The sequence below is a fragment of the Apaloderma vittatum genome, unplaced genomic scaffold (assembly GCF_000703405.1).
Source record: "Apaloderma vittatum isolate BGI_N311 unplaced genomic scaffold, ASM70340v1 scaffold15140, whole genome shotgun sequence".
Lineage (NCBI taxonomy): Eukaryota > Metazoa > Chordata > Aves > Trogoniformes > Trogonidae > Apaloderma > Apaloderma vittatum.
Window position 1 is genome coordinate 2,454 of NW_009696318.1, and position 14,456 is coordinate 16,909.

General features: G+C 39.7%; 1 protein-coding gene across 1 annotated transcript; it reads left to right on the forward strand.

Annotated features, from left to right (window-relative positions):
* The first annotated feature begins 457 nt into the window (after positions 1-457).
* On the forward strand, positions 458-14,102 carry IFNAR2 (interferon (alpha, beta and omega) receptor 2). Its single transcript, XM_009874460.1, has 8 exons — positions 458-500; positions 4,300-4,341; positions 4,638-4,767; positions 4,957-5,120; positions 7,411-7,583; positions 9,047-9,209; positions 9,654-9,772; positions 13,416-14,102. Exons 1-8 carry the CDS (start codon positions 458-460, stop codon positions 14,100-14,102), a joined length of 1,521 nt encoding a protein of 506 aa, XP_009872762.1.
* The last annotated feature ends 354 nt before the right edge of the window (positions 14,103-14,456 follow it).

Sequence of the window (14,456 nt, forward strand, 5' to 3'; positions counted from 1 at the left end):
CATTTAATCCAGCCTCCCTGCCACCAGGGACACCATCTCTCGACTAGATCAGGTAACACATGGGGACCCAATGGGAATCGAACCCATGACCTTGGTGTTGTTAGTGCTACGCTCTACTGACTGAGCTAACTGGCCTCCTAGCATATAATGCTTTCTGTGTTTATTTGAAATGGCAAGAGCCCTTTCCATGTGAAAAAAGGAAAGTGCTATTGTGATAAAATTGCCTGCCTAACCTGAGGATTCTTGCCTCACCCAACCTCAACAGCAGTAACTATTTCAGTATCTGTCTCCCTCCAGACACTGAATAGGTTAAAATAATTTTTTTGTACATAGACCTTTTTTTACTTGCAAGTAATTTGCTAGGATGATTAGCTGAATGTGACTGTTTTTAATGTATTTCCAGGTACAGAAGCAAAATGCTTATTTTACAATCAGTAGGTTATATTTTTTAATCACTATGGAAATACTGATGGATGGACCAATATGTTTTTATCATCTTGGTAAGTTGCCTGTACCTTTATATTGTAAGACAAGTAGTACTGCTAATTTCTCACTAACACTCCTTCTGAGTTACTGAAGTAATCAGTTACCATCATCTTAGTATGGAGCTCTCTGTGGAATAGTGCACAGAATCAGGATTTGAGTGGGTATCCAGAGAATGGAGCCAGACGCTCCTCAGTGGTGGCCAGTGACAGGACAAGGGGCAGTGGTCACAAACGGGAAAACAGGACGTTCGACCTAAACACAAGGAAATTTCTCTTTACTGTGAGGGTGACGGAGCCCTGGCACAGGCTGTCCAGAGAGGTTGTGGAGTCTCCTTCTCTGGAGACTTTCAAAACCCACCTGCACATGTTCCTGTGTGATCTACTCTAGGTGATCCTGCTCTGTCAGAGTGTTGGAGTAGATGGCCTTCAGACAACCCTTCTAACCCTTAACATTCTGTGATGTAGTGCCTTATATTCTACATACTCCATTCTACAGATGAAACCATGATTTTCCCCTACGAACTAAATGCTTTGAAAGAGCATACTACATTCTACCTCTCTGTTCAATGAATTATTAGTTGGATGTATTGTTTTAATCTCTTGGTCTAATTTTTTTCAGGACTCCTTAGCTTCTGGTTTAACAGGCACAACAAACATAGTCTGTTGCCTGAGCTGTAGTTGTAGTGAGAAATTATTTTGATAGGATCATTTAATTCTGTAAAAAGAATAAGATAGTAAGGAAGACTCCCCATTCAGTCTACAGACCATATTCATTTCCTCAGTTTTAATTTCCTAGTTATTTGGTCTGGCTTGTATTTTTTTTTCTTGTCTGTGTGTCTTATGTAAGAGTCTAACCTACTCTGAAGGGCTTGCTCCAAGGAAGGTTGTTGTAACTAGAGTCTATGTATGGACACTGTTTCTGTAATGAGCATAGCCTTAATGTGCTAGAAGCTGTGTGCCTTTTGGAAGAACTGCCTTTTGGGAGAATTCCTGCTACAAACAGGGTAAAGAATAATAACTGTTAAAGCGTCACTATTCGTACCCACTGGATGTATTTTCTAGGTAAATGATCTGTTACTGTCTTGTGGAAATATAAATTTACTGCATGTGCAACTGAAGTGATCTGCTTTATGTCTTTGCATCTAATTTCAGAAGGGATGCTGGGAGCATAATTTAATATTTGTGAGACTTAGATAAATGGTTAAGTATCCATGCCAAATGATTTCAACAAACTTAGATGCCCAAGTGTATTTGTGTGTGCCCACTGCTAATTAAAGGGCGAATTTTCAGGCATATTCCTGCAACCATAAAGATTCTGCACAGGTATCTCTTTAACTGAGTAGGAAACTTTTCTCTTCCTCTTCCAGTACTCTGCAAAAGTACACAAGGATCATAAAATAACTGCATTAATCCATTAGGAAGTTCTCGCAGTGTGTCTGGGACAGATGTTGGCGGTGAAGAAGGGAGACTGCAATACACTCAATATGAATGCTACAATCATCCACTTTATTTGAGTTACATGTTGCCTTTTATACTTTTCTTTAATATTTCGCAGCTGCAAGCTATCAGTAATTATCCGGTACTTTTGACCTCTTATTGATATATCTGCGTATTTACAGAAGCTTTCACTGGAAGCAGCGTCTCTTTTGGCTATCTTTCACATCCTCCATTAATCCTTGTTATCCCGATAACAAGCCACCCAAACAGTCCCCAAGGTCCCATACAGTCTCCAAGGTCCTCTTGGCGGCACATCAGAAGTCATGCGTTATTTTCGGAACTTCTCCTTCCACATCAACATGGCCTTGGTGATTTTCCACATCCTTCGGTCCTCGCAGATCACTGGCCAGCTGCTTGACAGCCTTTACTTCAAGGCCGCGAGGCCCACAGACAGAAAAGTTTCCACTGAGCCACTACTCTTCTGAATTCCCTCTATTTTACCAGGAATATATGTTCTAGTACTATGTTTGTCATAGTCAGGGGGTGGACCAGATGACCTCTGGAGGTCCCTTCCAACCTCAACTGTTCTGTGATAGTCCTGTCCCATCCATTATGTGTAGATCTCCATAAAGACTTTTTGTGGTGTTTTTTTTAAGATATGTCCCAGATTTCTTTTCTCTTTTCACAGTCATACTGTGGCACATCTTGTCAATGCGTCAGGTAGTTCAGTTGTATTATTTGTCATAGTGTAGCACCTGAGAACCTTGGTTGCAGGCCAGAGTTGCTACTGTGTTAGTTACCAAACGAATGTAGTTGGAGACATTCCTTATGCTACAGAAGTTACCGTTTCAAGTGAGATGAGGAGAATAAAAGAGCTTATTAAAGCAGTATTAATCAACACAGTTTAACAGAGGTAGCAGGCCAGCAGTGTTTTGGGTATTGTCATATTTTTTGATAGAGAGTTTAGGTGTCAAGACAAAAGAGAGTCCACGGAGAAGAGTTTTAGGGAAAATAATGAAATAATTTTGCAGATATTTCCTGGAGTTGGTCTAAAGCATGAGAAAAAACATGCATGTTTGAAATTAAACTCTTAACTTCTTTGGCCAACTGAGTATAGGAATCAGCATCTTATCAGTAGAAGGCTAGGCCACAAAATACCTTAAAAATGAGGACAGAAAGCTTGTATTTGTTGCACTGAGAAAGCAGCAAGAAGCTGGGTCAGAATACTAATTTCAGGAGCGTACTATAAATGATGCAAAACTGTGTTGGTCAAGGAAGAGAATTCTAGATACGGTGAGAACTTGAATGAATAAACAGTCTCTTACAGAGATTGTACAAGAAGATGTGGGGACCTCTAGAGTGTCAGGATCTCTAAGAAGGCTGTGTTCAAGAAGTCACTCTGACTTACAGGCTGAATGTGCCCTTAACCACACCTTGTGACAGAAGTGTTGCAGCATCTCTTGGTGGTTTTTTTTCCCCTTTTCTTCCACAGGCATAGAATGTTGTAGAGTTACAACATCCACAGGGGAATGCTACAGAAACAGGCCACAAAAGAGAGGGATTTGTGAAGTACAACCTTAAGCAGGAAGTTACAGACGTTAGCTGACTGAAGACAGTAATATAATAAAGTTGTTAAACTACAGCTTTGAGGAGTCCACACATTTAGCAAAGAAGGACATCTGTGAAGATGGTTAGTAATATTCTTCATGCAGTAGTAGTTAGTATCTTTTCCCAGCCCTATTTTAAGATTCTTGTCGTGGCTTAAAATGATGTTAAATAGACAGAGCGAGCTACCTGAAATGTAGTCAGAATCTTCTTAAAGACTGTCTTTGATAACAAGGTCTTAAGTATTTTTATTCATACTGAGTCTTGGACTTCATCTGACTGGGATCGCCATAAGGCTGAACCACAGTGTAGTTATCAAAAATTAGCTCCTAGGAGCTTCAAATCAATGACAGAGGTTGGAAGAGGACCTTCATTTCATACTCCAAGAAAGGAGAGAAAGGGATAGAGAAAAGTAGTAGGAAGATGTGAAAGAAAGAAACAGTTCCACCGAGGGAATACTGAATATAGTCTCCAATTGTTGCAAATTAATACCATAGAATCATAGAATGTGTTGGGCTGGAAGGGACCTTTAATGGTCATCTAGTCCAACCTCCCTGCAGGGAACAGGGAGAGCTTTAACTGGACCAGGTTGCTCTGAGCCCCATCAAGCTGACTTTGAATGTGCCCAGGGATGGGGCCTCCACCACCTCTCTGGGTAACCTGTTCCAGTGTTTCAACACACTCACTGTAACAAACTTTTTTCTAACATAGTAACCTCATAATCTGATATTGTAGACATGCAAATGCATTAATACATACTTTCATTTTCCAGTGTACATCAGTGTTCTGTCTACAGCTTGTTGGAGTTTGCCTGGTAAGAGTTTTTATTGTCTTTCGAATGCTTTTCCTAACACAGTTCAAAAAACTTGCATATCCTCCCCAAGCATCATTTTAAAACTTAATGCTTTTTGAAGGAAGAACGTAACAGAAATATAATACAGCAGGACAGTCCTTTGCATTGTTATTTCTGTTGTACTGAACTCTCTTCTATGTTTGCTTTATTTTGGGACGTATATTCGGCTGCTCCTGATTTGGTTTATTTATTAGAATTGTTGCAATCTCACATTTGTTTGACATTCACGTTGGTGGATTTTGTCTTATTTTTTCCAGAGAGATTTCCAGGAGGGCCACCTCACAACCTACAAATGGAATCTCACAATTTTCAGCACATTTTGTCCTGGCAGGCAAAAAGTGATCCAGCCGTGCCAACATACTATCGTGTGCTGTACCATGACTGGAGGCAAGTCTTACAAAATAAGACACAAATTTTACTTTCAATGTTTATTGACTTAAAATACTAAGGCTTTTTCTTGTTTGTTTGTCTGTTTTTCCACTCTGAAGTGCTTCCCTCCCCCCCACGAATGCTTTCTTGTGTCACAGTATCCAGATAGATTGTTTTTATCTTTTTTTAATTTGTTTTGATTTACAGCAACTGGATGACTGCTAAACAATGTTCAAATATTACACAACTCTTCTGTAATCTCACAGATGATTTTAAAACGATTTCCACCGAGTATTCTACTTTTGTTCAGAGCTTCATAGGAACTGAAGTATTCAATTCTTCTGTACTTCATTTTGCACCAGAGACTGACAGTAAGTTCTCTGTCTGCATTTGCTCATTTTAGTAGTTTTTATTCATAGCTGATGTGTAAAAGATATTCTGCTAGCTTTAGAGTAGGACCCTGCAAACTAACTTGGTCAGTAGCTTATTCCTTTGTCTTAACAGAATATGAATTTTGTATAATCTACCACGTATCAGGTACAAGACAGAATATATAAATAGCTTTTTTAAATTAGTGACTACAGTAGTTCTGATAAACAGATGAGGTTCTGGTTTTGAAAAAAATATGTAAATATAGAGGTAATAGCATTTTATGAAGCATTAACAAGCACAAAATAAAAATCTGTAATTGCACAAGATATGTAACTTAAAAAAGCTAACATTGTTTTTATGTCTTCAAGTAGTCAGTGTTAAGAATTAAAGAAATACCATGTCTCCACTAGGTACAGGGAAAGGAATTTACTTGTTTGTTCATCAGCCTGCTCTTTTCCCTTTCCTTGCTGAAAGAAGATGCTTATTAGCTGTGACATCTTCTAATGCTAGAGGTGACTTCACCCTTAGTTGTGCTTAATATTCAGTTTTGAAGCAACAGAGTCAGAGTATGAGGAACAATTGAAAGACTGTGGAGGAGAAACAGGCCACATTACCTCTGAATTCAGCTCTGAGATAGCTGCTGCTGTGTTTACTTATGGTCTCAGAAATGATGAAAAATTGGAGGGTATGGGAAGAGTAGCCACAAGGATAACAGAGGGATTTCAGAACATCTCTCTGACCTGGAGGCCTTCAGTCTTGCAGCACTTATTTTAATAAAGAGAGGGATCAGAACATGCATTGAACATGACTTAATATGATGGCAGGTTTTTTCAGTCTTGTAAACAAAAGTTTACCAGTGTGTCCTGACTGGAGGTGGAAGCTTGTTAAATTCTAGCTAGGAACAAGAGGCATGTTTTGAATTGACCACTGGAACAAACCGTCAGGTGCTCTGACTGACTGTCCATCACTGGCAACTTGTGAACTGAAATTGCATGTTTTGCTAGTAGGTTTTTTTGTACAACCCACAAGCAATTGAGTGAAGTCATGTTTTCCAGGGCAAAGGACTTAGATGAACCCTGTAGCCTTTTATCAATTTATAGTGGCTCAATAGGAAAGACTCAATATTCTGAATAGGAAAGAATCAATAGCTATTAGATATAATTGATACCTACCTCCAGATACCTAAGGTGGAATCTCAGCCCTGTCGACAGATAGATTCTAGCAAAGACAGTAAGGCTTCATACAAAGAGCGAAGAGAACAACCACATTTGACTATAACCAGACTTAAGCTAGTGCTTATTTGTAACTTAAACCAAAAGATGATAAAGGAGTAACTGTGCAACCGTTTGACCAGGACATGCTTTCCTGTTTAAAAGTAGGTGAAAGCTCACATTTCTTCTAATTATTAAACTTTTTTTTTCTTTCTACCCTGTTGCAGGAACAGAAGTAGTTATCAAATGTGTATTGCTTCTTTTAATTTTGCAGAGGTTGGCAAACCAGTTTCCACCTTTAACAAAATGTACATGCTTATGGAAGAGATAAAAGTGAAATGCAGACTTTCATGGATTTTTTTCCCCCACAATGTGCTATGCAGAAATGGAGGATCATGGCGATAGTTTGTTCTCAAGACTTTTCCTCCTGTGTTGGAGGAAAGAAGATCCGAGGCTTGATTCACTATGGAGGGTTCTCTGATGGATGTGTAGTTTTGGAGAGAGGATACAATTAGTGTGCATGGCTTTTCAAACACATTTTCAGGACCTGAATGTGAGCAATTACTTTGATCTCCACAGAAGTCTCACAGCAGTGTAGTTATGTTTCATTAGCTCCTCTATCCTACTGTCAGTAGAGTGTTTATTCTTTGGAGCTCAGTCAAGTTTACACCTTGCAGCTTTCCTTGTAACCAGTATGAATATATGCAGGACTACACACCACTGAATTTCTACAAAGATTCCTGCCAGAGAGTGACTAGAAGATGATGAGCAAGAAAGTAACCAGCTTTCCTCTCACATAGAGAAAAAGCTAACATCTCTGTGGAGTTGAAGCAGAGCCTCTGTCATATTTCTGCTTCTTCCCTCCTCTCCGCTGCGTTCTGTTTTTTAAATGTAGTCATGGGGGAAAGAGGCGAATTGACTGTGGAACTTAAATGTTGCAAGGCCTTGTGGATTTACAACAGTGATGTACTCTGGAATCTGATTAGTCAGCTCTTTAGCCATCACCAAAATAGGAGTGTTACTGAATACACAGTGTGGATTTTTTTCCATGATTCATTTTTTCTCTTTTTTTCAATAGCATTCCTGGGACCACCAGAAGTTAATATCAGTTCCTGTCTAAACTGTGTAAATGTCACCATAAAGCTACCAACCTCTCACTTCAGAAAAGATAAAAAGCTGCTGTCCTTAATTGATATATATAAGGAGCTCGAGTATGTTATAACACTGAAAACATTCAATGGAGAGCACAAGGTAAAGAACTTTCTGTTCTATTTATGCTTTAGGGGATGAATACACAAAGCATAAAATGGCTGTAATGGTTAGCAGATTCACAGAAACAAATATGTTAGTACAAGATACTTAGGAAAAAAGAAAGAGGGTGGCCAACATAATCTTAGCTTCCCTTTACTGCAGAGTAGCAGACCTAGAAAAGGACTGGTCGCTGTCCTGTATCCTTAACTGGAATAACGCGCAGGACACTGGTTCAAGTGATCATTCTCTGGGAAGATGAAGGGAAGACGGTTTAGTGGAAACTCCAGTAGGTGTATGCACAGCTGCATCAGAAAAGCAGTTCAGAAGTTTTCTGTCAAATTGGAATGACCTATTCTGGGTCTGGTACTATTTAATTAATGTGTTTTGTATGCTGAAATAGAGAGGTAGATAGGCATGATTAGAACTTAAAACGATCTTCACGAAATGGAGAAATAATTGTAAAATAATAGGAGATAATTCAATAAGGACCAATGCAAAGCGTAACACTTAAGAATAATTGTCTGCATAATAAGCAGGGTGGTAACACTACACAGGCAGCTGTTTTGCCAGAAAGGATGGGAGTATTCTATAGTATTACAAGTTAAACATGATTTATCTGTTGCTGAGACATAGAAAAATCATATTTTTACATACTCAGTGCTTGTAAAGCCCACCTGACCTGTACCAGTCTGGGATTCAAAAAAGGCATGGACCAGCTGAGCAAGATCCAAAAAGGAGCACTGAGGACTGTGGGGGATCCTAACAAATGACCTGTGAGGAAATGCTGGAATAATAGGGGACCTTTTAGCGTAAGCAAGCAAAGCACACTTAGAGGTCAGAGTCTCCGAGTATGTAAACATTTGCTACAGAAAAGGGGGAAGTAAACCATTCACTGTGACCAAAAACAGTGAAGTGAAATTGGCAGTTGTGTAGACTTTAGGTTAAACATCAAGAGACATGAATACCTGGGTTGACAAAGCACTGGAATTGGAACAAGTTGCCTAACCAGAGTGTAGAAGTTTTGAACAGCAGGTCAGAAAGGTATCTGTTGGGAATTTATTCTCTCTAATGCATTCTACCATGAGTCACAGAGGAAGGACCACAGTTTGCCTGCTATGGATATTTTTCACCTGATTTCTGAATCACAACATCATTTGCAGTTTCAAATCTGTAGAATGTATATGAGGCTACTTCAGTGGGACATACAGTGACCAACAGTTGGAAACAGAAGGCAGTTTATCTTTGATAATACAATATTTCACAACAGGTGTAAAGTTGGCATCTTGACATCAGCTAGAGCTAGAGATGAAGCAATTGGCTAGGTGAGCTGCTGAGTTACTGTGTCAGTTTTTGTAGTGTCACATGCTTCTGCATTTCTCTGAAATAGCGATAATGTTTTATCAGCAGCTGGGGATCTCTTTTTAGGCAAATAGGTAACTTAAAACATTGTCTTTTCATGGCAGAGACCACGTGAGAAAACCACTGAGGAAGTTTTTAGTACTGTCATTGAAGAATTGTATCCAGGTAGAAACTACTGTGTGTCTGTTACAGTCATTGCATCTCTAAACAGAAATTCCATCCCATCAGCCTGGAGATGTGTAACTGCGGACTCTGTAGCTGAACAAGGTAACTGTGCTGTGGTACAGGAGTGGATTGTCTGACTTGATTATGTGCAAGTGTTTTCTTTTTACGTGGGAAGATTTACAAGTCAATTAATTCTTAAAAAGGTAAGAGAGAAAGTACCTTCCAAATGATAAACATTGTAGTGATTTATAAGTAAAATATAAAACCCTATCCACTTTGAGCATACAAATCTATTGTTAATCCACACAAATCTGCAATAACTACATAAATAGTTATCAAAGATGGTGTAATTTTTTTTTTTAATAATTCATTAATGTATTTGAGATTTGGTCTTGTTTTTACTTTGGACCAGATGACCTCCAGACATCCCTTCTAACCTAAAATATTCTGTGATTCTAAAAAGCTGTTCTGAGTGTGAAATATCGTGTGTGGATGTTGGAAACTTCATTCATTCATGTTCATTTGTTTGGATTTTTTCACTTGCAGATTATCATACAGTTGCAATCGCCATTACTGTATGTTTTTCACTGATATTAGCTGGTGCGCTGAAGTGTATGCATGCAGGAGGTTATATTCTTCAAAATAAATCACTTCCGCATACCTTGGTATGTAATAATTCTCATCTTTAACTTTCCTGGTTGGGAGGAGGAAGTTTACCATCTGAAATTTCTAATCTGTGCATTAGGTACAAGTTATGTAAGTACATACAGTGTCTTAATTTGCAGCTTACCTATGTCAAAGATAGTCCACAGGCTGCTAAATCTTGTGTGTTCTGCGGAACAAATATTCAATCTTTTTCAAAATCATTTCTTGCTACTTCTGTGAGAGGTTACTAACAGAGATAGAGATGTGATCATCCCACCTACTCAGTGCTTATCAGGCTACACCTGGATTATTGTGTCCAGTTCTGATCCTCACAGTGCAAGAAAGGTGCAGAGGCTGGAGAGAGTCCAGAGCAGGGCCACAAAGATGAGCAAAGGGCTAGAGAACCTGCCCCGTGAGGAAAGACTGAAACAGTTAGGATTTTTTTCTCCCTGGAGAAGAGAGAACTCAGTGGGTACCTCATTACAGTATTCCAGTACTTAAAGAGCAGCTACAAACAGGACAGAGGCACTCAAGACAAGGGGCAGTGGGTACAACTTGCACCATGAAAGGTTTTGTCTTGATATAAGAAAGAATTTTTTTACAATGAGAACAATCAATCACTGGAACAGCCTCCTCAAGGATGTAGCAGAATCCCCATCACTGGAGGTTTTCAATATATGATTGGACAGGGTGCTAGATAATGTCATCCAAGTTCCCTCTCCTGTGAAAGGTTGGGCCAGATGATCTTTTGAGGTCCCTTCCAGCCTGGGCTGTTATGAAGTCAGAGCAGTTAAACAGTAATGAAGGGAAGACACATACCCTAGCCCCAAATTAATTTGAAAATAACTCTTTATGTTACGCAGAAGCAGCCTAGATCCTACAGCAGGGCACTCAGTATAAGACAATTAACCCCTTGCCCTTTCAAAATTACCCTATATGTAAATCCTTCCTGCAGCAGGCAAATTTCTTGTACTATTTGAGCCAGGGCAATAACTTCAAAACAAAAAACCTACTCCAGGTGTGTAGGGAGAGGACCAGGAAGGGTGCTCTGAAAACATTCAGCAGCAGTATGTATTCATTGCTCCTTAGCAAAGCAGTTTCTGACACATTTTGCCTCCATTATTTCAGCTTGCAGCAGTGTAGTCCTCTCTAAGAACAAAACTAAATACTCTAATTATGTTTTTCCGTTTATTACACCAAAATTCAGGGTGTTGCCTGAAGATTTAAGGGTGTTTACTGAAGTTTATAGGCCTTTTGAGAGTTTTTACAACTGAAAGAAAATGTTTTAAACCTGCCTTCAACGTCTTTTCTTTACCATATTTCCATGGAAAAGCAAGCTGAAAAGACAACAGGTAGCTTTGAGACCCAGCTGGGCATGAGCATATGTCATGGCCCAACCTCAGCTGGCAACTAAGCCCCTCACAGCCCCCTGTGGGGGGCTCACTCTCCCCCAGTGGGATGGAGGAAAGGATCTGAAAGACAAAAGTGAGAGAAGTCATGTGTTGAGACAAAAACAGTTCGGTAGGTAAAGCAAAAGGCAGGCACGCAGGCAACACAAAACAAGGAACTCACCCACCACTTCCCATGGGCCGGCAGGTGTTCAGCCATCTCCAGGAGAGCAGGGCTCCATCACACATAACAGTGATTGGGGAAGACAAAATGCTGTCGCTCTGAATGTCCCCCGTCCTCCTTCTTCCCCCAGGTTTACATTCTGAGCGTGACACCAAGTGGCCTGGGACATCCCTTGGGTCAGTTGGGGTCAGCTGTCCCAGCTGTGTCTCCTCCCAATTTCTTGCCCACCCCCAGCCCACTCACTGATGGGGAGAGGAGCAGAGAAGGTCTTGACTCTGTGTAAGCACTGCTCAGCGACAGCTAAAATATCCCTGTGTTACCAACACTGTTGCCCGCACAAACCCAAAACATGGCACCATACTGGCTGCTATGAAGAAAATAAGCCATATCCCACTAAAACCAGCACAGCATATTGTTCCTGCAGTGATGCATAAAAATTACCTACAGTCAGGAGTTTTGGTCTCATCCCCAAAAGATGGGCTAGTTATTTAGACACATCTGGAGAAGTAGAGTCACTGTAGTGAAGCTGTGCTTCGTGCTTATTGTCCACAAAAGGAGTCAAGGACAGCATGTGAGAAGTGCTAAAAGTAAAAGCTCTGATAAGAGCAAGATCAGGATGGTTATTGGAAGTGATCTCTCACACAACAAATAAGAATGTACTTTTAATCCACTGCAACAAGGAAACAAAGACCTTGGTAGAGATAAGACACTGCACTGAAAAAGCAGTCTTAACAGCATGATGTTCCTCAGGAGATCTGACTCTGCTTTGTAGCATCAACAGCAACTTCTCAGTTGAAGGAAAAGTCCTCTTTACTGAAATCAGATACACATTGCACATCCCCGACTTTGCAGTTTCACAGGTATCACATGCCGAAGATTGAGATGCAGTTATGTGAAAACATGTCCCTGCCAGAAAAGTATCCTAGGTGTTAGTTCCAGAGCTGTTACTAGCAAGCTCAGGATCACTTCTCCAGGTAGTCTGATGTCTGTCTGCCTTCTCCAATCTCAGTAATGATTTATTGCTCTTTCTTACTAAGTGGAACACTTAGTAAGAAAAAATGGGTATTTACATGCAAGTTATCTCTGCCAGAATCTAGACCTGGCACAGTATCGTAGAAACTAACTCCTGGATCAGGCTGTCACAGTCTACCTGAATATTGGAGCTGGATTAAACCAAAAAGCTAAGGAGAAGACACAATATAGCTCTTGAAGAACATGTACTGAAGGTGAGAGCAGAGAGGAGGATGGGCATGTACACAAGGCAAACAGTACCTATATCACCTTCCAAATGCTAAAATATTTTCGGTAGTCACGTATAGTGATTGGCAGAAAAAGCCCATTTTTAAGGAAGAGCACTTAAGGAAGAAAGGTAATGGTAATACATCACTCTAATAAAATAATCTGACCTTTCATGTGATCAAGTGTCATGTTTTAGTGCTTGAGAAAGCCAGTGCCAAGTCAGCTAATTTTTTATTTTAATAGAAGGGACTGAACCTCCACTAAATTTCAAGCAAAAATAACAAGATTTCTGGGACTTTTTCCCATCCATCTTTACTTGCTTGCTTTTTTTTTTTTTAATAGTCTCTGACTTCTTTTACATTTAATTCTGTGGGGTTTTTCATCAAAAACATTTTTCATTTTCTACAAAACACATACAGAGCATGTTGGTATCAAATTTCTCTAAGACTTTTTTTCCTCACGTTTCTGTCCTTTGCTGTGTCATTACCTTCATATCCCTAACACTGCCAAACATGACTCAGGTTTAAGAGGTATTTCTAAAATGAGCTTTTAGTCTTAGAAAAATATCTCAAAAATTAGAATTAAAACATTTCATAGCTGGCACTGCTTGGCACTGGTGTCGTTTCTTTGAGGCTGCCCAATGTTATGTGCCTTGTTTTGTAGTGAAGGCTGTCATATTTACAGGAACAGAGAAGAGGGAACAGTCCTAGATGTCCTGAACTCTACAGAAAAAGTTAAAAATGTGCAGTTTGACATCCTTATGATTGGTTTTTGTTGTGGGGTTTTTTTCCTGTTTTTTCTGTGTGTGTGTGCAAATTTGGCTGATTTTTTAAATTTTCTTTGCTCTTCTAGGCATTCATCAGAATATTAGCCTATTCACCTTGGACATACGAACCTGAAGACATAGTCTCTGTAGAGATCATTTACAAAGAGGTTAAAAAAAGGGCAAATGAATCCAGTCATGGTGTCAGTGATGAAGATGACAGTGATGACAGCGACAGCGATGCCATAAGTAATCATGACTATACAAGGCGTGGTGTCATAAGTAGAGCACCTGATTCTTCTGACGCGCCAAATGTCTGTGTGCAGTGTGCTGCAAATAGTACGTGTGACGACAGCAGCAGCCAGGCAAGTGAAAATCCAGATGCTGATCCAGATTTTGAAGAGCATGAGATGGACATTGAAGAAGACAAGGACTCAAGTTGCAAATTACTTAATCCCTTCTCTGAGGTAAACTCTAACTATTCTTCTAAGCAAAGGAACAATGCCTGCTTTACCATTAACTTAAAAACTGTGCTGTTGGGAACCTCTGAAGGGGACGTGGATAGTTCTGCAGCTCTTCTTTCTCCCCAAGAACATGTGGTTGACTGGCAATGTACTCGTGCTTTTGAAACAAAAGTCCTGGATGACGCAGAAAGCTTGCAGAAACCACACTGTCGTAAGGGCTCTCCTGAATGGCAAAGTTCTTCTCGTTCTTCTGATGAAAGTGAGTCATCAGATTCAGACATGGACCAAAAAACCGACTATATAAGAAGATGAATAAATGTGAACCAGTATTATTTTATAATATGTGAATTGATAGTGTCCAACTTTTATTTCTGGACTTAACATACAGATCTCATCTTTTTCTTTTTTTAATGTTCTGTGAGTATATGCCTGAAAACTGAAAATATGCAATATGCATTTTAAATAAATATTTCTTTGTTCTCTCCAGGTTGCTCCAGGTATGGTTCAGATTGGATTATCCACAGAGTGACAAAAATGAGTGGCTGGTCTCTCAACCAGAACACTTTTTTAATTTTCTTTTCTCATTCTTTAGCTCTTTCGATGGATTACTTTGAAACCTGTTTTGCTGGATGGATTGCTGTATTCAGGTCGGCAAACTGATTTCTA

Excerpts from the sequence above, each read along its gene's own strand:
- IFNAR2 (XM_009874460.1), top strand. The coding sequence starts at position 458 with ATGGAAATACTGATGGATGGACCAATATGTTTTTATCATCTTG. Across the intron at positions 4,768-4,956 it reads GTGCTGTACCATGACTGGAG|CAACTGGATGACTGCTAAAC; the intron begins GCAAGTCTTACA and ends TTTGATTTACAG. Across the intron at positions 9,210-9,653 it reads GGACTCTGTAGCTGAACAAG|ATTATCATACAGTTGCAATC; the intron begins GTAACTGTGCTG and ends TTTCACTTGCAG.